This window comes from Dasypus novemcinctus, chromosome 20 (genome assembly GCF_030445035.2).
Source record: "Dasypus novemcinctus isolate mDasNov1 chromosome 20, mDasNov1.1.hap2, whole genome shotgun sequence".
NCBI classification, from domain to species: Eukaryota; Metazoa; Chordata; class Mammalia; order Cingulata; family Dasypodidae; genus Dasypus; species Dasypus novemcinctus.
Window position 1 is genome coordinate 38,243,387 of NC_080692.1, and position 23,203 is coordinate 38,266,589.

The 23,203-nt window shown below is 41.1% G+C and overlaps 1 protein-coding gene across 3 annotated transcripts; it reads left to right on the plus strand.

Annotated features, from left to right (window-relative positions):
* Positions 1 to 329: 329 nt before the first annotated feature.
* Positions 330 to 19,597, plus strand: MGST1 (microsomal glutathione S-transferase 1). 3 transcript variants are annotated; one of them, XM_058282847.2, is made up of 5 exons: positions 330 to 410; positions 864 to 906; positions 5,822 to 5,964; positions 8,744 to 8,838; positions 18,540 to 19,597. In XM_058282847.2, exons 3-5 carry the CDS (start codon positions 5,839 to 5,841, stop codon positions 18,784 to 18,786), a joined length of 468 nt encoding a protein of 155 aa, XP_058138830.1. In that variant the 5' UTR covers positions 330 to 410; positions 864 to 906; positions 5,822 to 5,838; the 3' UTR covers positions 18,787 to 19,597. The 3 variants fall into 3 exon arrangements, with proteins under 3 accessions (XP_058138830.1, XP_004460357.1, XP_012381310.1); XM_012525856.4 differs by lacking the exon at positions 330 to 410 and adding an exon at positions 638 to 714; XM_004460300.5 differs by lacking the exons at positions 330 to 410; positions 864 to 906 and adding an exon at positions 629 to 714.
* Positions 19,598 to 23,203: the final 3,606 nt, after the last annotated feature.

Here is a 23,203-nt window from a genome sequence, read left to right on the forward strand (position 1 = left end):
CTAGCGTCACGGGTTGGGAATACCATGGGTGGCCTTTACTAAAGGTTACATTCCATCAGCGCGGAAAGTGAAGTTCAACGGATGGCTGGTAATCTTACCAATCACTCCTAATATTTTTTCTCCCCAGAAAATTTTAATTTTCTATGCAGGCAATTTAAAAAATATCTCAACATTCAACTTACTATTAGGATCTCTTAAAGTATTCCCAGCTAGAATAAAATGAACTTGCTTTCCAGCTAGAATAAAATGAGCTTCCTTCCCCTTCCTCCCCCCACCGCCCGGGTCCTGAAATCCTGGGGGATGCAGAGCTCCCGCGCAATCGCTAGGGTCCCCTCCCCGCTCACCAGGGCCGGTGGCCTTTGGGAGCGAGTTTCTCCAAGTGCCAGGAGCAGGGCTCAGGGAGGAAACAGGTAGGCGGTGGCTACTCGGGGACAGAGAAATCAGGCGATTCGAGGGAGGGGCTTGGCGAGAGTCGGGCTTTAAGCTCTGGAGAGCGGGTTAGAGGGAAATCCACGCGACCCGGGCGTGCCTGCGTGCGGCCAGCGCCAGGAAGCTCAGCCCGTAGCCCGCGCCCCGCGCCCCGCGCCCCGCGCCCCGCGCCCCGCGCCCCGCGCCCCGCGCCCCGCGCCCCGCGCCCCGCGCCCCGCGCCCCGCGCCCCGCGCCCCGCGCCCCGCGCCCCGCGCGCTGGTTTCCTGTCCTCCTTCCAGACCCAAGTAGGTGCTCGGGCGCGGGCTGCGGCGGGAAAGGGGTGGAGCGGCGGCGGGAGGGAGGGAGGAGAGTTGGTGGGGGTGTCAGCCTGGAGAGGGCCCTGCCGGCCAGGAGGTCCTTTGCTCCGTCGAGCTGCTGAACTTCTGCTTTCCAGCCTGTCACTTCTCCAAGGGGACTGTGTTCCTGTACCCGCCTGGGTAAGTTCTCAAACGCCCAGAATGGAACCTGAGAGAATGTGTGTTTCAGGAACACATCGTGATTGAATAACTTTGCATTTTCAAGCCAAAGGGGAGCATCCCATTTGAAAGAGTGGTCTTTGGGGGAGGAAAAAGTGCTGGCAAGTTGTATGTCTGTGAAGTCGCTGTTGTTTTCACTCAAGGGTGTAAAATCCTGCAGCAGCTTTCACTTTCCTAGACCTGTGAGCCTTTGTCCCTCTTGAAAGGCAGGGCTTGCTCCTGTCGGTTCATTTTGATAGGCAGGAGAAACTTTAGCCATTTAAAAAACAATAAGAGCAATAATAATGGTGATGGTGGATAAAGTCCCTGTAGTACTGTTTTACCGGGTGCCTGGAGGGCTAAGGATGGATCTCCATGGAGGCTTCTGGGCCTCTTCCAGCCTCCCCTCCTGGAGAAGGAGGCCCTGTGTGGGAGCAGGGCAGGAGTCTCTTCTTGGGGAGTTGAGGCCTCAGAAGTGTTTGTCCTTGATGGCCTGGGGCAGTGGCGAGAGCCACCTGTCACTGGTGAGACTGGTGGCAGCTCTTCGGGTCTCCTGCTCCCTTTGGAGAGGTCTGAGGCCTCTTGGTTGTGGGAGCAGCACTTTCTTCTCCCTGCTTTCTCTTCAAGTAGTGCCCACTGGACTGCAATCCAGCCTCATTGCCTGATCAGATGGAAACTGCTGGGGACCCCCAGCCAACAGTGTTGCAGCCAGTCGAGCCTCAAGTTCTTAGAGCTCTAGCCCTCTGTGAGCGCACCCTGGACTTACCACCCAGGAACCCGGCCAGTGAGGGTGGTGGTGGGCTTTGGTGCTTCCCACATAAGGACTATGCCTGGAGACCACCCTGGATACTGTTAAGATGGCAAATCATTTGCAATCCAAATTTGAACACAGCTGTCTGTGTGGAGAAGTAAATATTTTCTAAGGGTTTGTGTTCGAGTGGAGGGCACCGGTCCCTCAGGCCGGGCAGATCAACAGAGTCCCCAGTCCCCAGCAAACAGTGTCAGGCCGCCGCAGGCCCCGGAACTACCACCGTTTTCCTCCCAGACCCTGGGGTCTTTGAACCAGGCAGCACAGGAGGCTGAATGTGCGGGTCAGGACATTCTAGAACTCCTCAACATGGCCACTGAATTCTCTGTCCTCCTTATCTGATTTGGAGTGTTCTGTTGGCTTCAGGCGGTACGAAGTTGCAGAGTCATGGCCTTGGGGCCATGTGCCCAGATTTTCCCTGCGTTTCACAACACGGATGTGGAGAGACCTGTCGCCACAGCACGCTCAGGGAAGGGAGGGTTTCTCAATCGCAGATGAAGCCTGCCATGAAAGATTCTAGTGGGGGCACGGGGGCAAGACAGAAGTGGGATTCCACAGGAAACGGCCTCGAACATCCGAGCAGTCCAGCGTTCTTAGCCTCGGTGGGCAGCTGCTCACACACTGAATCTCTGAGAAGCCTGGATTCTGGTCTTGCTCCCTCCACCGTGAATGTGGGTCAAGGCATACATGTTCCTTCGGGGCCTCAGTCTCCTTAGAGGTAAAAGGTGGAGAAAAAGATGATGGGCTCTGACTCCCTTAGAGTTTTCAGACCAAGTAGGTGGAAGCCTTATAAAAACTCTCAAGTTGTATTCTCAGCACCTGGAACAATGCTAAAGGAAGAGCTTAAAGCATATTTATTTGTTTGCCACTTAAAATGCCCCAGTGCTGTCCCTAGCTCTGTGTATAGGCTGACTCATTTAATCCTCACAAGAGTCCTGTGGGTAAGAGTTATTATTAACCTGATTTCCCAGTAGGGTAACTGGGTCCCAGAGAAGTGAAGTATCAGCTGGCAATGGGCCGAGTTGGGCTCCCCCAGCGAGGCCGGTGCCCCTGTCCCTGTGTGTTCAGCCAGGGTTTGACCTCTGCGTTAGGGAGCTGAGCCCTGGTCCCTGGTGAGGCACGTGGAGATGCTCACTTCTCTTTCCACCAAGGAATAGATAATAAAATGAACAGAATGTATCACTGTAATAGTTTATTTTCTATAATTCGTTCCGAGGTTTCATATTTTTCTCTGCTTACTTTTCTTAGATTATTTCTCCCTCCTCCCTAGAATACTCAAACCACCTAATATTTTACCCTCTTAATTATCATTGCTGCTTTACTGCTCTCCTCCCTTCTGGCCACAGTTCCTGGTTAAAAAGCTTCCAGTATTTTTTTCTTCTTCTTTTTGTGGCTGCGGTGCCCCATCATGATAATGGCTCGAGTTGTGTGCTGCAGGCTCATGACACTTATTGACAAACCAGCTTGGGAAAAAATCGCCTGAACCAGTGTTGCCTTAATCTGTGCTATACGTGACCCCTGCTTTTTAATGCTTTCACTTTTACTTCCTATCACCCAGCCCTTGGGATGGCGGAAGTGGCAGATGTAGGTCCGGAAGGGGTGGTTCGTGGGCCTTTAGGCCTGTATCAGAGATTCAGTGTCAGCCCCTTTCCCAACTCCCCTCAAGGAGTTAAGCCTCATTCTTGGTGATCTAGAGACTTTCTTTGTGTAGGGCACACTTTGTATGCCTTCCACTGCCCTCCCCCCCCCCCCAGTTGCTGACAACTTTGTGCTCTTTTCCCCCCATCACTTCTAGAAGGCTTCTACTTTTTTGCTACCCTTTCGATAGTTCATTTCATTGGAAGAAGACATTCTTGCGACATTATTTGTTCCATCGCTAAATAAGTATCAGTCTGGGAACCTTAGTAGAGACCTGAAAATACTGTTTTAGTTTTTAATCATTATTAAATAGCACCACTTCCTACTTGGTAACCTTTTATTGATTTAGAGGAAAAAAGTTATTATCCCTGCTGTATTTTTTTCAGCTCTCGGTCCACAAGCATAGGGCTTGGCTTCCTTTATAAACTAATTCCTTTATGTGAGCTCAGAGGGACAGTGCAGCTTATTCATGATCCCACCCTCTACCCTCAATAATTGGAGAGCAACAGCTGAATGCATTCAGTGTTGCTAAAAGTATTATTTTGCACAGAGAAAATATCTAACATGCCATGCTTTCAACATTACTGATGGTGGAGGTGGATTAATTTGCTATCATATATTTATTTTTGTAACTAGAATATCTGCTTAAGTCCAAGGAGCACATTTTTAGCCTAAGCAAATAAAACTAGAGGGTTAAAGAAGCCTTGGTTTCTTTATCTGAAAAATGGGAATAATAATACCTACCCCATGGCAAAATTGGAAGATGAAAGAGGGTGATGGATGGAAGAGGCACGCAGCTCAGTGCCAGCCATTGAGAATTCAAAGTTAGTTGAATCAGAATTAAGGAGTTTACAGTCTCTTGAAGGAAGTAGTGTAAATGTGATCATTTCCTGGGCTTTTTGTGTCCCAGCCTGGCCTTTTTACATCTCTGATTTCCATTTTTTTCATCTGCAAAATGGATATAGTTATTATATATCATCTGCAAAATGGATATACATATTATATATACATTGGACTATGTAAGGTAATGCACACAAAGTTTATAGCATAGTTGGATGCATGGAAAACTTATAAAATTACATATACACATACACATGTTTATGGTTTATATCATATTCAACAGAAACATACAGACAACTAGGTATATAGCAAGTAGCAGAGCACAGAAAGTCAAGATTGATAAGTTATCAGTAGATGGATACAGTGATCAGAATTTGATGTCAGGTGAGTTGTCAAGGCAGGAATAGACATTGTCTAGAAGAGAAAGCAGTCCATGCTAAGCAGATTAAATAGCCTCTAAACTTGGGTGTGAAAAATGCTATGTCAGAAAAGACAGAGGAAGCAGATAGGGCTGATAATAAAAGAAGAGGTTGCAAAGAATGACTACGGGGTAGTCTGGACAGTTTTAATTTTAACCCCTACCCTAAATTCCTACCCACATTGACTTCATTAGCACCAGTGTGGCAGTGTGGCCTCAGCCTGCCTTCTGAGCACATTCCCACTTACTCTCAACTCATGACTCAAAATAGTCACATTCAGTTTACTCTTGACAGTTTTGAGATGGACGTAAATATGGAATGTGAAGTAACCTGAAGAGTTATATAAGGCAAATCTTCCTTCCCTTATTCCCTCTATGAAATTACCCAAACTGCTAATTGCTTACCTTGAATTGGCAAGCCTATTATTTTGATGTTTCCTTTACCCTGCTCTTTCCTCACCTATGTTGGTATTAATGATGATCCTGATAAAGATATAGTAACTGTATTGAGGGTTTTCCATGGGCAGGCACTGTGCTAAGCACAGTCCACGTCTCAATTAAATTCTGACAGCAAGTCAATATGTTAGGAGCTGTTACTAGTCCCATTTTATAAATTTGTTTTACAGAGGCTAAATCCCTCTACCAAAGTTAGTAATCCAGTGTGGTTCTGAAATTTAGATCCTGGAGCCTGTGATCTTGGACACTACTGAAATGGCAAAAAGTTCTAAGATGGGTTTCTAAACCAGGACTGTCTTAGATCTTAGATGTTTCTAAAATAATATCAAAGATACTGAACTACTGTGTATAGTTTGATGTTTCTATAGCAATCAGTCTATGACTTCTGGTCTTTTGTGTCTGACCTGTGGTTCATCTTGATGCAAAAATTTGATTGCAGTCTGTCTTAGAACATTGTGTCTATTTATTTTTGCTTGTAATGCCCCCTACAGTTTCATTCAGTGCTTGTTTAGATGTCTTCAGGCTTAATGACATAGAACTAGAGAAGACATAATGTTGGTTATTTCAGAAATTTTCAAAATTGACACCATTTCTTCTGCAAATAGCCCAAGAGATTTGAAGAACAGTATAGATAGTGAATGTTGCAATATAAGTACATCAGGTGAAAAGTGAAAGTTATTTGAGTATGCATGTCTGTTTTTACCCACTTTGTCTAATTTTTTTTTTAACGATTCCAGACCAAAATTGAAAAAAAATGGTTGACCTCACCCACCTAATGGAGAATGAAGTATTCATGGCCTTTGCTTCCTATACAACCATTATTCTTTCAAAAATGATGTTAATGAGCACTGTAACTGCATTCTATAGAATGACAAGAAAGGTAAGAAACTGGGAGATAACGTTTCCTTATTTTCACAAGTTGGAATTCTGGAAAGGAATTTTCTTGATTTACTTTTTTTTTGTTTTTTGTTTTGTAAAGCCCAGTAGCACATTATTTAATGCTGCAAGTGAAGTATGCAATCATTTGGTGCAGCTAGATCCAATATATTTATGACAGTTATTCTCCCCTAGAAACCAGCAAATGTTTTTTTCCCCACGTGTTGACTTTCTCTGTTTGTCATGCTGGTTAGCATATTAGAGATATGGAGTATCAAAGTTTTCAATGAAACGTTCTGTGATTTTGGAGTCAATTTAACCTATTAGTTTAGAAAATCGTCATTTTCCAGACAATTAACTGGTGTTTTCAGTTCTATTACAGACCAAAGGTAGGATTTGGGGAACCAAAAAAAAAAAAAAAAAGGGCTAAGAATTAAGGTTCTTTTTCCCACAGAAGAACGTCTTATGATGGGGACAAGCCATTTTGAATTTTGTGTACTTTCTGCTTCTTAAGTGGATGATATTTCTATGCAACAGTATAATTTTTTTTTTTAATTAGAGGTAAGGGAAATGTGCTAGAAAGATTTTGAAGAACATATCCTATATTCAAGCATAGTTTATGACATAGTGAAGAGTAGTAGATCAAGGCTGCCTTGACAAAGCTAAAAGATTTCCCTTGATGCAGTCCCTGCACCTATTCCACTATTTGTATTTCTCTCTTAATGCCTGAACAAGTGTTTCCTTTAGAGTCTGACTTTCATCTAAAGGTCACAGTGCTCCCTGAGGTAGTGCCTAGTTACTGCCTCAGGTGTAATTCCTTCCCAAGAATATTTGCATTTTAATGGGGCACTTATCCACGTGTTTATCTCTAACTGAATCATCTCCTAGTAGGGTAATAAGTTGGAACAACTAGCTACAAAGTGACTGCCACACTGTCCTCTAGGAGAGTAATGGCACCAAGGATAGCAGAAGGTACTCTGTCTAGAAAAGAAGGGAATTTGCCTCTGTGGCGTGTCAGTGAAGCGTGCCACGGACTCTGGTACTTTTTGTATGTGCTAGGTCACGAATCGTTTTATATAATCTTCACTGCCATCAAGTGAAATGAGGGTTATTTTCCTCATTTTACCGATGAGGAAACTGAAACCCAGAGAGGCTAAGTAACTTACCCAAGGTTGCACTTCAGTAAAGGGGGAGGGCGAGATTCAAATTCAGATTGGTTTGAAACCAACTCTCATGTACTTTACATTGTAAATAGATTTATTCATTCAAAATATATAGTGTGTGTCAGGCATTTATTTAGATGCTAGGGACACTGTGATGACTAAGACAGACCTGATCTCAAGAGCTCATGCTGTACCATGTCCCTTCCCATCAGTTCTCCTCAACATCTATTAAATGCTCATATTACATTAAGAAAAAGAATATTTATAAGATTCTCAAGTTTAAATCAAAGCTAATTTTATAGTTTGTGTTTTTCCTTATTATAAATTACTAAATGGCAGAACATACTTAAATATTTTTTTAAATGCACATTTCAAATTTCAAAGAAAGGTGAAATCATTTCTAGTGACATAATCATCTCAGGAAGAAATACATGAATATATCCCCTAGGATATGCACTTATTATTCATAGGAATGCAAATAACTCCTTAAATTTCACTTATTAACTTAAGGTTTTATCCGGTATGGGAAAAGAAAAATGGATGCACATGATGTATTGGTCACCATTCTCCAGGGAATCAAAACTGATAGGAGAGATAGGTAGATTAATAGATTGATTCATTGGGCAGTGGATAGATATAATATTGTGAGATTTATTATAGGAATTGGCACATGTGACTGGGGATTGGCAAGTCTGAATTCCATATGGGCAGGCCACCAGTTGGGATCTCTGGTGATGGTTTTGATGAATTCCCCAGGAGAAGCTGGCTGGCTGAAGTAGAGAAAGAATCTTCTTTCTGACTGCTGAAATGATCAGTTTTCTTTAAGGCCTTCATCTGATTGGATGAAGCTTTTCTCATTGCTGAAGGCAATCTCCTTGATTGATTGTGTATGTAATCAGCATAGATGCAATCATTTGACTAATTAAATTCACAAAATAACCTTAACAATATCAATCTGGCCAGTGCTTGCTTGACCACACAACTGGACTCTGACCTAGTCAAGCTGACACATGAACTTAACCCTCACACATATCCTAACAAAGTGTGAAATACCTTTCCTGCTCCTTCTTTTATGCGTCTCCCCTGTTTTCTACATTCCTTGGCAAATAAATGCATTACTTTCAAATGAGTCAATCAGTTGGAAATGATAATGCCCTTGAGGGAAGGTATGTCAACAGTGCTATGAAAAATGTGCCAGTTCACCATAATGATAATCAATGAAATCTTAGAATTATACCTTTTTTTCCATTTTTGCTTCTTTTACATTATTTTTATATTAGTTTTAAGTTCTTATTTGTGCTTTTCTTTGATTCTTTTATTTTGCATTGTTAATAAAAATTCTATATCCCTATGTTTGGTCTGTTGCTTCACATTTTCTTTCTATAAGGACCAACCTGGATGCCTGTATTTCTTCTGTTAAAATGCAGATAACTCTAAACTTGATTGCAGTTATGAATGTACAATTCTGTGATTATACTAACAGCCATTGACTGTACACTTTGGATGGATTATATGGCATGTGAATATATATCAATAAAATTGCTTTAAAATGTGTGTGTGTGGGGGAAAGCAAATAACTCATACTCCCTTGTTAGTGATTTTTCTTGGTATTTGGAATAGGTTTTTGCCAACCCAGAAGACTGCGCATCCTTTGGCAAAGGGGAAAGTCTCAAGCAGTATCTAAGGACAGATGACAGAGTGGAACGTGTTCGAAGGTAAACTACTATCTCCTGAAATCACTTGCTTTTGCAAAAATTTTGGTCAGGGATTTCAGTGAGGATGTGGGGGTCTTGAAGATGAAGGAAAAAATGTCAGTTTTTACTCCATAATAATTGTAGATAAATTAGGGTTCCAGAAGTCTTCAAATATCACAATAATGGCATGTACTGCCAATTTTGCTATATTTTTTTATCCACTTTGTTGGAGTTAATGACATTCCTCTATATAGGGATATATCAAAAATAATGGCAGGCAGGGAGTAAAACAGGGAAGGTAGCTTCTTGCAATTTTGTTAGGTTTTTCCAGAGGCCGTTTTGCCGAGGACTCAAAATTTGAAAGTTGACAGTCTTTGGAGCAGTAGGGAAATCTCTCTCTCTCTCTCTCTCTCTTTATCTCCTTTGTAGATATTATGGTTATTCTGTCGGGGATTCAATAAACAGTGAAAAGCAGTTAGCCAAGATACCATCTCTATAGTCTCCTAATAATACAATAAATATGCTATTTTAAAAGCACATTGAATTCTAGTTCTGAAGGTATATTTCTTAATCCTTGTCATAGAAAGGCATGTAAATTGCAAATGTTTTTATGTTGAGATTGCATTGCCAACACATTAGTTACCTTTTCCTAACATATAAAATATCAAAACTCTATACTGTCTTCTCCTTTAGTTTTTCCTAAGGCTTATCCAAACTGTGTTCTAGGCATATTCTAAGAAATAAGTAACTATGTAAAATCAAAGAATCAGTGAAGGGTTTTTTATATAAACATAAAAATATAAAGCTAGTTGGTTTTGTAATGAAATATAATGAATATATTGGAATACACTTCCTCAGTTTGGTAAGTATGAATAGTCACATGAAGACCAAGGGAAAAAGAGTTTACTTCTGCAATTCAGATACTAGCTGGGATCTCCAGTCCCTTTAACATCTAGGTGGCATTTCCATTGTCCCTTTCGCAATTCCCTGTGAAAGTCTGAAGCCCTTCCGCAAATTTCTACCGATACCCTGGTGGTTTCTTGCCTCAAACTAAGTCCAGATCTGGATGTTTACCACATTTTGCATTTTGTTATCCTGGATGTCAGCTCAACCTTTTCCTCAGTTCCCATCACAAATCAACTAGAAGAAGATGTGGATGAAATAGACTTGACTAAACTGAGGTGGGAATGGGTGAAGAGGAAATTACACACAAGCGTTTCAAGTTGTACGTTGGACCTCTGTCGCTCTGTCGCTCTCAGTGCCCTTCAGCATCCTCACTCGGGGGAAGTGGTGCTGTGCCTTCCTCCTTCAAGCAGTGCCCCGCCTTATGCCATTTTGCTGGCTCCTCTATCACCCCAGGTACTCTCCTGCCCTTCCAGGGCCAAAATGAAATTCAGCTTTAGCTCATGCAAAAACAGTTCTACCCCAACTTATTTATCTAGCAAGAATGTTTTTCTTGTAAGAGGAATTCTGCTAGATATTTGGGGAAAAAAAATTGAACTTGTGTTCCACTTAGTTATATATTTGTTCATCTCTCAGTTGTCCTAAGTAAATCAGCCCGTTTTGAAAACAGGTTGTGTAAAGAATAAGAATCTAAAATAGCTTCAAGACAAAGAATCAGTGTGAAAATTTCAAATTGTATCAAGGGAAAATTGCAAATCTTGTAACGAGAGAATAAAAATTAGAAAAGATAAGTGAAGCATTGTGAAGTTACCAGCACTGCTGAAGAGACCTTAAGCAGTTTAAAAGCTTTGTCTTGTCCTTTCTGTGCTTCTCTTGTAGAGTAGGCACTTAGGCATGAGGCCAGTCACGACTGGTCCTGGGTAGTCCGGATTGTAGTAATGCCCTCAGCAGGACTGGTAAGATTGGAAGGAGATCCATATCAGGCTCATTTGTGAAAGCTTAGCTAAAAATGTTTTATTTTAGGATTTTAGATTCTACCCTTCCTTACTTCAACCATGGAATTGTATTTTTAGAGGCGAAGGCAATCCTCTAGTCAGGTTGAGAGCAACAAATTAATTTAGTTAGAACCACTGATCACTCTTTCTGGAAAGGGGTCAGTGTCCTAGAGGAGGGGCAGCTACTGTGTGCACAGCGCCCCCTGGTGATTACACCCTGGCTTTTCTGCGGGGTCAAAAAAGACCAAGTGTCTAGTTTTCTCTTGTATTTTTTGAGATCTTATTGGCCCCACCGAAAACTTTCTAATAGCCACTTTTGGAAATGCTTTTCAGAAAAAGAGTTTCTAGAATCTCCCCTTTCCATTTTTAAATGTTTTTTTTTCCTTCTCATTACTTGAATATGAACTTGTAAAGCCAATCGTAATTATTGGCATATTCCAATGGTAGGGATTGAGGGGCCACAGATGAAGTGAAAGGTAGGCAGTATTGGATAAATTAATACATACAAACATGTAAAAATTAATTAAAAATATAAAGTACTTTATATTTAAATGTCAAAATTAGTAGTTTAAAGTACTTCATTTGAATTCTGGGAAGACAGAAATCAATGATATTTGGAAAGGACTTTACATATTTATTTACTTAACCCTGTCTCACCTTATTCTAAAAAGAATTCAAGACCACATGCGTTCAATTATAACAAGATGAAAAGAAGATAGTAAGGCAATCTGAGCAGCTGGAGAAATGAAGCACAGAAGTAAGGCTTGAATTTGATGTTAGGGACAGGAGACACTTAATATACTTCCCTGAACTATAGAGAATACCCCTTTGCTGAGAGTGCTTCATGGAGCCTAGGTGACATTTGCTGGTGATTCTGTCAAGGGACTGAAGCAGGCTAAAGATTGCTCTAGATGACTTCTGGCCCCAATGAATGAACAAAGTATTTATTGAGAAATTATTCTGCGTGTATTACTATCCCTTCTTTTATAAAAGAACTTTAAGGGGAAGTGGATGTTGCTCAACTGATAGACCTTCTTCCTACCATATGGGAGGACCTGGGTTCGATCTGTGGGGCCTCCTGGTGAAAGAGATGAAGAGAAAGCATGCCCGCACAGCAAGCCAGTGCCCACGTGAGTGCCCGCGTGGTGAGCCCGTGCCCCGCACAAGTGAGTCACGCAGCAAGATGAGGACATGTCAAAAGAGAGACAAGGGGAGAGTGAGGGTGAAGTGCAGCAGAGACCAGGAACTGAGCCGGCTCAGTTGACAGGGAACCTCTCACCCATCAGAGGTCTCTAGGATGGAATTCCGGTGAGTCCTAAAGGAGAGAAAATGAGAAGAGAAGACAACACTGACAGCGAAAACAGCAGGGTGGGAGGAGGAGAAGGGGGAAAATCAATCAATCAATCAATCAATCAATCAATCAATCTTTAAACCCCAGAAAACTGGGTCCCTGCCCTGAAAATAAGATAAAAATTCATGTGGTAATTAGAGAATGCTCTAAGCAGCATCCCAGTAGATATTTGCTTGTAGGGTACAGGGTCTCAGTGTCTTAGGGCATTTAGGAATATTTCATGAAGGAAGCACTTGGAGCATATTAGGATTTGGAAGGAGGAAGTAGAGGGGAAAGATCATGTCTGTTTGGGAAAATTCCTGGGTGGGAATTTGGACACACTGCCTGGTGCTAAGAGCAAGGGAGTGGGGGAGCTGAGGCTGAGATAAGGGAGTTGAGGAGAAGTTGCTGCGACACTCCTGCTGTAGTTGGCCAGCAAATGAAGTTCTCAAAGGCATGTACCACCTCTAGTCTGGGTCAGTTGCTGAAATCCAAGTGAGTCTGATCTGAGGGAGCAAGGTACGCATCCACGTCATGAGGACAGCACAGAGCTACTGGAACGGTCAGGCACAGAGCAAGTTTGGACCAAGGGCCATCTGTCCCAAAGGAGGAAAAAGAATTGGGACACAGAATCCTAGGAATGGATGTTGGGAGAGGGGCACGGGCTAGAATGTGGTCACCCACAAAGTCTTCCCACCTGGGTATAGATTTTGGTAACAGCCTAGAAGTGGCTTTAAAATGAGGAGAGCTAGGGCATTAGATTGGCAGGCATTGTGGGCCCTAAGGGGAGGGGAAAATGGACGTGCAATGGATGGAACAAAGGTAAATAAGGGGGCAAAAGAGGAGTTATGTGAGAGTACACGAGGATGAATATAAAACAGCTAATATTACACCAAAAACATATAGGGGACGACAGACTAATAATGAAAACCATAAGACAAAACATAGGATAACTAAAAAATTTAGAAAACTGTACAACCTAAAGTATGGACCACATAGTAAGCACAAATGTTACCTTGTTTGAAAACTATAGTTTCGGAATCTGTACATCAGTTTCAGGAAATATGATATGAATAAGTTAAAAGATTATTGCTGTGGAAGGGAAAAGGTTTTATGGTGGATCTGGGGAAATACTGTATATTGTATATATGACTTTTGGTGATCTAAGACTCTTCTGAAGCTGACATTATGTTGGGATTCACTTTACGGGAAGTTTTGGATCACAGAGTGGTTCAACAATGGCAGCGGAGGAATACTGATATGGGATGTTATTGACAGGATATATATGGTTGACAGGGAGTTATACAGGGCATATGCCCAGGGTATATGGTAATGTCTATATATACTCATAGTGGAAACAATTAAAAACAACAGCTGGGGGGGTACTGGGCTCCTGGCCGGGGGGTCACTGTTGTGGGCCCTGGGAGAGCAGCGGCAGTCTTCCAGGTGCAACGGCAAGAACCAGGAAGGAAGGAGGGCCCAACAGTGGGCTCTTGATACTAATGGCTACCCTTTTGAGCCTATGCACCTGCAATAAGAACAAGGCCTAGAGTAGCATTATGCCTGGGGGTTTCCTCCTGACAGCCTTCATGTTACTCAAATGTGGCCACTCTCACAGCCAAACTCAGCGTGTAGATGTGATGCATTCCCCCCAGCGTGGGACACGACACCCGGGGATGAGCCTCCCTGGCACCGAGGGATCACTACCACATACCAGCTGAAGAAGCAACTAGAAAATGACCTTGAATTAAAGATTCAATGCGGAACAGCAGAATATACCTGTCTACATATAATAACATGACTTCGGGAAGCGGTTTGTCCTAATGTAAGGGGGAAATGGAAAGGAGAAATGAGATTATAAGGCTGTGAGTCTCTAAAAAAGAGTCTGGAGGTTGTCAGAAGGAATACCCCTATGTACAACTGAACAGAGTCTAAGAGACAGATAAGGTAGATACAACCCCAGGTATTGGTTCTTTTGAGGGATAAAGAGACCCACGGGTTCTATGGTCATGGCAGAAGGGGTTCACTGCCATGACAGATGGCCCTTCTTTGGAGCTGGTGTTTCTGCGTGATGGAAATGGACTCAGAGGGGATCTCTTTTCACAAGACTTGCATGCTACTTTATTGGAATTGTAGTTGGTGCTGGGTTTAAGATATATGTAGGGGATTTGAATCTCTGGACTGATAATATGACACCCAGGCCCAGAGCCTCAACAGACTTCAGCTCCTACACTTTGACTTATTGGACTTACTCCACTCAGATAACATGGAGTTGAAGAAGGTCAACCACCACAACATGGAGCCTAGAGTGTCTACAACTAGAAGCGGGAAGAGTGCATCCAGTACCCATGTGCAATCTAAGCCCTCACTTGACATAGGTGTGCAATGGACACAACCAATCCAATGTCCACAGAGAAAATGTGGAATGGGTGTGGGAACGGTAGCCATGGGGGCTGCTGGGTGTGGGGAACGGGAGGAAGAGATGAGATGTGGAGGCGTTTTCGGGACGTGGAGTTGTCCTGGATAGTGCTTCACGGACAATTACGGGACACTGTAGATCCCCCCAGGGCCCACTGGATGGAACGTGAGAGAGTCTGGGCTATGATGTGGACCATTGACTATGGGGTGCAGTGATGCTCAGAGATGAACTTACCAGGTGCAATGGATGTATCACGATGATGGGAGAGAGTGTTGCTGTGGGGGGAGTGGGGGGCGGGGGCGGTGGGGTTGAATGGGACCTCATATATTTTTTTTAATGTAATTTAAAAAAATAATAATAAATAAATATTAAAAAAAAATAAAAAAAAAATAAAATGAGGAGAGCTGCCACTGTAGGATGAGCGCTCATTTGAGCAGAAGAAAGGGTTAACAGCAGAAGGGTGCCATTGGACTTTGTGCAGGTGCTTACTGAGAGAGGTGGGTGTGTGTAAGCCTGGGGCAGGGACTGAAGAGAACAGAGAAGGATGTTGTTAATGAGGGAAGGTGTGGGAGGGGGAGGGAGTGGGGCATATGGGAACCCTTATATTTTTTTTGTATCATTTATGTAATCCGAAATTTCTTTAAAAATTAAAAAAAAACATAAGCATCAGTTAGCACAGGGATGAAGGTTTGTTGAAAGCAGACCTTATTAGGAACATGAAGAGTTTTACCTTTGAGAACAGTTTGAGGGCGGAGGAAAGGGAAAACATATCGAGAAGCAGAACTAAGATAAAGAGACTGGAAGATCAGAACCAACAGGGGGATGCCAGCAAGGTTAAAGGACACTCTGTCCTGAACTTCCTTCTCTCCACCATCACCGGGTCCTCTGACCTCTATTTTCCTTGAATTTCTTCCCTCTTTTATCATTGCATTGTATTTCCCATTCATTGTCGAAATGGGCGTTGTTTTCCATGTCTCCCCTTTATGGTTCATTCTCCACCTTTAAGTTTTTCTGTCCTTCTAGAATGTTGGATAGGGGAGTGCTGACATGCCTAAGATTGGAGGTGAAGATATCTCTGCGGTCTAGCAGAATTCAGGGGACCAAAGCAAATACCCCTGGTGTAAATTATGGAGTAGGCCCTTTTTTAGTAGAAAAAGAACATTCCTATCCTTTCCTTCCCACCATACCCTCAGTCGCTCTTGGGATTGTTCCATGAAAGAGAAGAGACAAGAACACTTCCACTTTTCTCTTTGCTTTTATTCAGGAGCAAGTAGTGCTTTATTTAAATACTTTTAAAACAGTTACTTGTCCCTACCACCACCTACAGTATGTATCTTTATGTTGTCCTCATCTTTGCCAGGCAGCCTGAGAGGTAATCTAAAGAAAACAGGAGAAAGACAAGAAGGGAGGATAATGGTGATCCTTAATCCAGCAGTTTGTAATAGTTTTATTTCATGCTAAAAGAGGTGGGCAACTTAAAACATAAATATTTTTCATTTGAAACATATCAATAAATGATAAACTATTAAAATCTCCATCTCTAGTCTAGATTCTAAAGCAATTTTTAATACTATAAACTTATATACTGTAAGCTTAAACAGGTACAGATTTTAAAATTAAGCACTTGTAAAATCTTCAAGTCATTAATAGATGCCATGAATTGGAGGAAAATTTGTGTTTAGGCCGTGCTTTCTAATTTCTTCTGGCTGCGGTGTAAAGATAAAATGTAGGAAACATTGGCGCTCTCTCTCTCTTTTTCTTTTGTCTTTATTTTTTTAATGTTACATTCAAAAAATATGAGGTCCTCATATATTCCCCACCCCCCTCACCCCACTCCTCCCCCCATAAAAACAACCTCCTCCATCATCATGAGACATTCATTGCATTTGGTGAATACATCTCTGAGCACCACTGCACCTCATGGTCAGTGGTCCACACCATAGCCCACACTCTCCCACAGTCCTCCCAGTGGGCCATGGGAGGACATACAATGTCCGGTAACTGTCCCTGTAGCACCACCCAGGACAACTCCAAGTCCTGAAAATGCCCCCACATCACATCTCTTCCTCCCACTCCCTATCCCCAGCAGCCAGCATGGCCACTTTCTCCACACCAATGCCACATTTTCTTTGATTACTAATCACAATAGTTCATGAATAGAATATCAGTAAGTCCACTCTAATCCATACTCTATTCCTCCATTTTGTATTTTGTACTTTGAGTCTAAAACAATGAAATAATTCATTTTGTGATTTGAAGACAGGCTGGCTAAAATTTTACCCATATTTAAAAGGCAGTTCTGTTCCTTAAATGGTGAAAGCATGAAATTCTTGAATGAAATTAGTAAATGAATTCTTGGCAACCTAATAATTGTTTGGGTAAATTAGCAATGATTCTCTCTTAATAACCATTTTGTAGGCCAGAAGGAGTGAGGAAAAAGTCTTAGAAAAGATCAATACTAAAAGGATTTTCTTCCTTTGGGAAGAATAATTTTTTTTATAGTTGCCTAAATTGCATATTTTGTCAACAGGTCAGTTTTTTTTTAAATTCTAGAGGTATATATATGACCTAGAGCTTTCCCTTTTAACCACTTATATAATATATTCACAATGTTATACTACCATCACCACTATCTGTTACCAACACTTTACAATCAACCCAAAAAGAAATACTATAATAGAAATTTAAGCATTAACTCCCATTCCTTATCTCCAGTCCAGCCTCTGGTAACCTCTATTTTAGATTCGGACTCTGAGTTCGCTTATTCCAATTATATCAGTGAGATCATATAATATTTTCCTTTTGTGTTTGGCTTATTTCATTCAACATGATAGCTTCAAGGTTCATCTATGTTGTTGCATATATCAGTACTTCATTTTGTTTTAGGCTGAATAATAATATTCCATTGTATATAAGTACCACATTTTATTTGTTCCTTCATCAGTTGATGGAAAATGTGAATAATGTCACTGTGAACATCCGTAGGCAAATATCTATTCAAGTACCTGCTTTCAATTCTTTTTGTATAAACCTAGTAGTGGGATTGCCAGGTCATATGGTAATTCTATACTTAGCTTTCTGAGGAACTGCCAAACTATATTCCACAGTGGCTGAACAATTTATTTCCCACCAGCAATGAATGAGTGTTACTATTTCTCCACATCCTCCCTAACACTTGTAGTTTTCTGTTTTTGTAATAGTGGCCATTCTAGTGGATGTGAAATGGTACTTCATTGTGGTTTTGATTTGCATTTCCCTAATAGATAATGACGTTGAGCTTCTTTTCATGTGCTATTTTAGCCATTTGTGTATCCTCTTTGGAGAAATGTCTATTCAAGACTTTTGTCCATTTTTCAGATTGTTGAGTTGTAGGATTTCTTCATATGTTAGGGATATTAAATACTTCTTGGACATGTGGTTTCCAAATATTTTCTCCATTGAGTAGGTTGTCTTTTCATTTTCATGATAAAGTCCTTTGATGCACAAAAGTTTTTAGTTTTGAGAAGGTACCATTTATCAATTTTTCTTTTGTTGCTTATGCTTTAGGGTAAAGTCTAAAACAATTGGTTAACACAAGATCCTGAAGATGCTTCCCTATATTTTTTTTCTAGGGGTTTTATAGTCCTGGTTCTTGTATTTAAGTCTTTGATCCATTTTGAGTTAATTTTGTGTGTGGTGTGAGATAGAGGTTCTTCTTCATTCTTTTGCATATGGATATCCAGTTCTCCCAGCACCATTTGTTGAAGAGACTATGAGAAGTTTTATAAGACAAATCTTAACTTCTACTGTATGAACCTCAGAAGTAAAAAATGAAGTGAGTTTTATTATATAGATGTGTTTTTGATATTCTAGAAACTGTAAAATGCCTCTCTGTTATATACCGAGATATACTAAAAATGAAAACAAAATAATGAGACATTTTCAATAAAAGTCAAGTGGATAAGGAAGCAAGGCAATTTAAGAGAAATAAAATCAATCTTACTCTGCAATTTAAAGATCGAGTAACACATATTTAGTTTTGGGGAAGAGGGGAAAAGGAGTTATACATTTACAGATTTGGAATTTTTTTCCACAGAGCCCACCTGAATGACCTTGAAAATATCGTGCCATTTCTTGGTATTGGCCTTCTGTATTCCTTGAGTGAACCAGATCTCTCTACAGCTCTCCTGCACTTCAGACTCTTTGTTGGAGCACGCATCTACCACACAATTGCGTATTTGACACCACTTCCTCAGCCAAATCGCGCTTTGGGCTTTTTTGTTGGCTATGGGGTTACTTTTTCAATGGCCTACAGCTTGCTGAAGAATAAATTGTACCTGTAAGGAGAACCGTACAACTCAGTATCTAACTGGTTTCTGTTAAGAATTCTGCGCTTCCAATTTATAATAAATACTCCCTTAGGTTTTAGAAAGGAGAGGAGCAGAGAAATTAAAAATTTGGGACAAGGTATTTTGAATATTAGCATCAAACAGTATCCTTCATTCTTGTTTTATATCTGCACTAGACATTTAGCATAATAATTCTTGTCTTTTGCCTTATTTGTAAAGTACTTTTGTTATTAACTTTGATTATATGATAATTTGTAACTTTCACTCATTTCATACTTTAAATCTAAAAAGGGGGATTGCATGTATGATAAATCTACATTTCAATATTGCTGAAATGAATGTATGAAATAAAGAACTTAGTTTTGTTGGGTGTTCTTTTTCCTACCTTTTTACTTTTAAAATTTCAAAACTACAGAAAAGTTTAAAAACATTACTCTAAACCTCTCTGTACCTTTCATCTAGATTCACCAAATGTTAACAGTTTGCTACAGTTGCTTTATCTCTCAAACTTTTTTTTCCAGAGTCATTTGAAAGTAAGTTGTGGCTATCATGATATTTCAGTCCTACATACTTCACCGTATCTCTCCTATGAACAAGATAACCTCCGCATAGCCACAATACCATTATATCTCCCAAATTGAACATTAATACAATATTATTTAATATATAGTCCATTTTCAAACCTCTTCAATTTTCCCAATAATGTTCTTAATATATGCTTTATTTTTGATTCAGGAATCAAATGAAGATCGCCTTCTGTTATCATTTCTATTTAGTGTTCATTAAAATGGAACTGTTCCTCCTCTTTTTGTTCTTGCCTTTTTATGCCACTGACATTTTCTGAAAGAGTACAGGCCAGCTGTTTATTAGAATTACTCTTAATCTGGATTTGTGTTGTCAATTTTTATCTCATTCTTAGATTCAGGCTAAATATTTTTGGTGATGTGTGTCTGTCACATGACAACACACCAAAAGTATCTAATGTCAGTTCACTATTGGTCAGTTTAAGAAGGTAGTATCACCCCAATTTGCCCATTGTAAAGATATCTTTTTACTTTGTAATCATATGGGGGTTTATGGGAGTTGATAAAGTTGAGATTGTATATCCTGTTCCCTACAAATGTTTGTCCAATGGTTTTAGCATATTGTGATGATTCTTTATGGATCCATCATTGCATTGGTAGATGCAAGATGGTGATTTTCTAATTCTGTCATCCCTCCTTTAAATATGGATATATTAAATATTTATTTCCTTTAATATATTTATATTATATATATTTATATTTAAAATCATGAGTCCATTGTTTCCACCACCACACATTCATCTACACACTTGGAACAGCCTTGCCATTGGGATCGGCAAGGTCAAGTTTCATAACTACAAGTCCTTCTCCACCCTGGGTTCTTAAACAGGAATAGTCAATGTTTATCTTTGTGTTATTTTTCTCTGTTTCCTTGACTATCCAGTATCTCTTCTAGCTGTAATTTTCTTCCTTTCTCCATATAAAAACCTCTTGGGTCTTAGCTAATTAAGGAGCTAGCAACTTGGCATATCTATGATGTGTTTAATAAGAAGGTTAGCTATCAAAGGCTAATGCACATTCTCTGGTTCCTAGTTATTAGAGGGGACCTCACAAAACACCAAAGCCTGCTAACAGCTACCATCCAACTCTAACATTCAGTGCTTCTAGGGCCAGAAGTGTCTCCAGGAAGTGAGAAGTAAGGCATGGAGTTTCCTGGTGCCCAAAGGATTAAACTTAAGTACAGAGAGACCCTTACTTGAGGGCTCAGGTTTGTAAGTACAAAAAATAAAAAATAAAAGCTTTTTTGAGTAGAGTAGTTGCATCACACTGACTCTTCATGGAGGGAGATGGCGGGAATTCAGACGATTTGCCTTGGGAGTCTCTACAATCCATTTAGAAACAGCAGCACAAAATCCTATGATCATCTCCCCCCTGCCAGCCTGAAATGTCAGCCCTGTGGGAAGCTGATAGGTATTCCTGCTATCCGCGGAAGCAACACCTACATTCGTATCTTTTAGGGTGCTTTATTCGCTATATATTCTATGTAAACTGTTCGATTTGACAAGGAGGAGTTGTCGAAGGCAGACTATTGGGAAGGGGCTATGTAGGGTTGAATTTGGCACCAATCTCTTATACGTGACAGTTCAAGTACCAAATTGTGGATGAGCTATAGGACCTATAAGCTTCCTCAGTCAGCACATGCAAGCCTGAAGTCACATTTAATTCACAAACTCCTGACACCCCTGTAGAAAGTGTGAGCAGTGAAATGGAGAGCGAGGAGCTGTGTGCAAGAGTAGGCCACTGAAGTTATTTCCTTTTCCTGGAGTTTTGAAAAACATGAACCTGGCCAATATAGTTTGTGATATACTACAAAAATATCTGCATTAATAACATAAAGGAAATAATCTTGACTTTGGGTCAGAAAGATATTTTTTTAGTAGCTAAACACTAAGCAGAGAAACAGTAGAGAGTTAGAAGCTACCTGCAATTCTTCATCTTTTAGTCTAAATTGTACATCTCTGTATCCCTATGTAAATAAAACCACCCAAAATAAGAAAAACAAAGGATTGAAGCCATTTGGGATAATGAATAGAACACTGGATATCTGAGACTTGGATCTGGAACTTTCTGCCTGAGATAATGTCCCAAGTATTTAACTTCTTTAAGATTCATCTTTATTTCTAAAATGGAAAAATCAATACTTTACCTACGATATCAGTTATCTAGGGGAGTGGATGTAGCTCAAGTGGTTGAGCACCTGCTTCCCATGTATGAGGTCCTGGGTTTGGTCCCTGGTACCTCCTAAAAAAACAAACATGAAAAAGCCAACTCTCATTAGGCAGCAGATGTAGCTCAGTTGTTGAGCACCTGTGTGATGGTTAGACAGTTGTGTCAACTTGGCCAGGTAATTGTGCCCAATTGTTTGGTCAAGCAAGCACTGGGCTAACTGTAATACAAGGGCATTTATGGACTTTAGTCATCATTGACTTTACTGCAGTGGTAAATCCTAGGTAGCTGATTACAATTACACCAGTCCGGGAGATTGCCATCAGCAATGAGCGATGCTTTATCCAATCAGTTGACTGCCTTAAAAGGGGAAGTGTTTCTGGCATTGAGTGAGAATTTCCCAGTTCATCTTTGGACAACCAATGTTTCCCAGAACTCTTAAGAACCTTCACTGGACTTTCATTGGAGCCCCTGGTTGCAGCCTGCCTGTGGAACCTGGACTTGTGCATCCCCATGGCTACATGAGAGGCTCTTATAAAATTGCATACTATTGACAGATATTTCTTGTTGATTCAGTTTCCCTAGAGAACCCTGACTAATACAGCTTGGTACTGAGAGTGGGGTGGTTCTTGAGGAATAGAATCTTAAACATGGGGTGTCTGAGGTGGTTCTGGGAGTTTTTCAATTGGCTCTCTACTCTAATTGGACTCAAGGGTACTGATGACTCCCTTTCCAATAATGAAGAGGCTGCTAACAGTTCATGGTGTGAGTTGCCAATCAAGGTACACAAACTGTCCTCACTGGATTCCCCTACTTCCAGTTAGAAGAAGCAAGGATCTGGGTGAGAGTGTTTTCAACACCTTAACAGAGTTTTGTGGAGTTAAAGGTATAATGATGTTGGCTGGCTCCTCTTAGATACTCTGGATACTGTTGCAAAAGAAAGAGATGAGTTAAAGGCTTCAGATTTGAAACTTACACACCACATGAATGATGTGAAAGTTTCTATGTGTGCTCTGAAAGAAAACCTTGTCTCCTGTAACCAAAGGCTCGAAATATCTGAGAACCAAACTCAGGCTCTCATTGTACGAGTAGCGGAGTTACAAAGGGAGCTAAAATCTCAACCCTGCAGGGTTTCTGCTGTTAAAGTGAAGGCATTGATTGGAAAAGAGTGGAATCCAGAGAACTGGGATGGAGACATATGGGATGATGATGATATTGACAGAGACAATGGAATCCTGAATTCTGCTGGGACTTTACCAGATACGTTTGCCATGGCCTTCCCTGTGGAGACCACACCTTGTCAACCTTGTATCATCCAGCCTCCAGCCTGCCCCAGGGAGTCTGAAACAACTTCCAGCCCTGAGGTCGGTACCAACCAAACCGAAGCCTGCCCTGTCCAGCTTCAGGCCTGCCACAGGGAGTCTGGACCTCTTCCCAGCCCTAAGGCATGTACCAGCCAAACTCCAGTATGCTGAGCCTCCAGTCTGCCCTGAGGAAACTGCCTTCCAACCCCTGACTGAAGAGATTAATCCTGTCAACAGAAGAAAATGCAAGGGATGCCTTGAGGTCAGTAGCTTGCAAGGCATTTCTAATCCTTTTCCTTACCCACCCCACCACCTCTCTTGTCTACAAGACCTATTACTAGACTAAAATCACAACAA

Coding starts and splice junctions, on each gene's coding strand:
- MGST1 (XM_058282847.2), top strand. CDS start 5,839: ATGGTTGACCTCACCCACCTAATGGAGAATGAAGTATTCATGGCCTTT. Junction 5,965..8,743: donor TCTATAGAATGACAAGAAAG/GTAAGAAACTGG, acceptor TATTTGGAATAG/GTTTTTGCCAACCCAGAAGA. Junction 8,839..18,539: donor AGAGTGGAACGTGTTCGAAG/GTAAACTACTAT, acceptor TTTTTTCCACAG/AGCCCACCTGAATGACCTTG.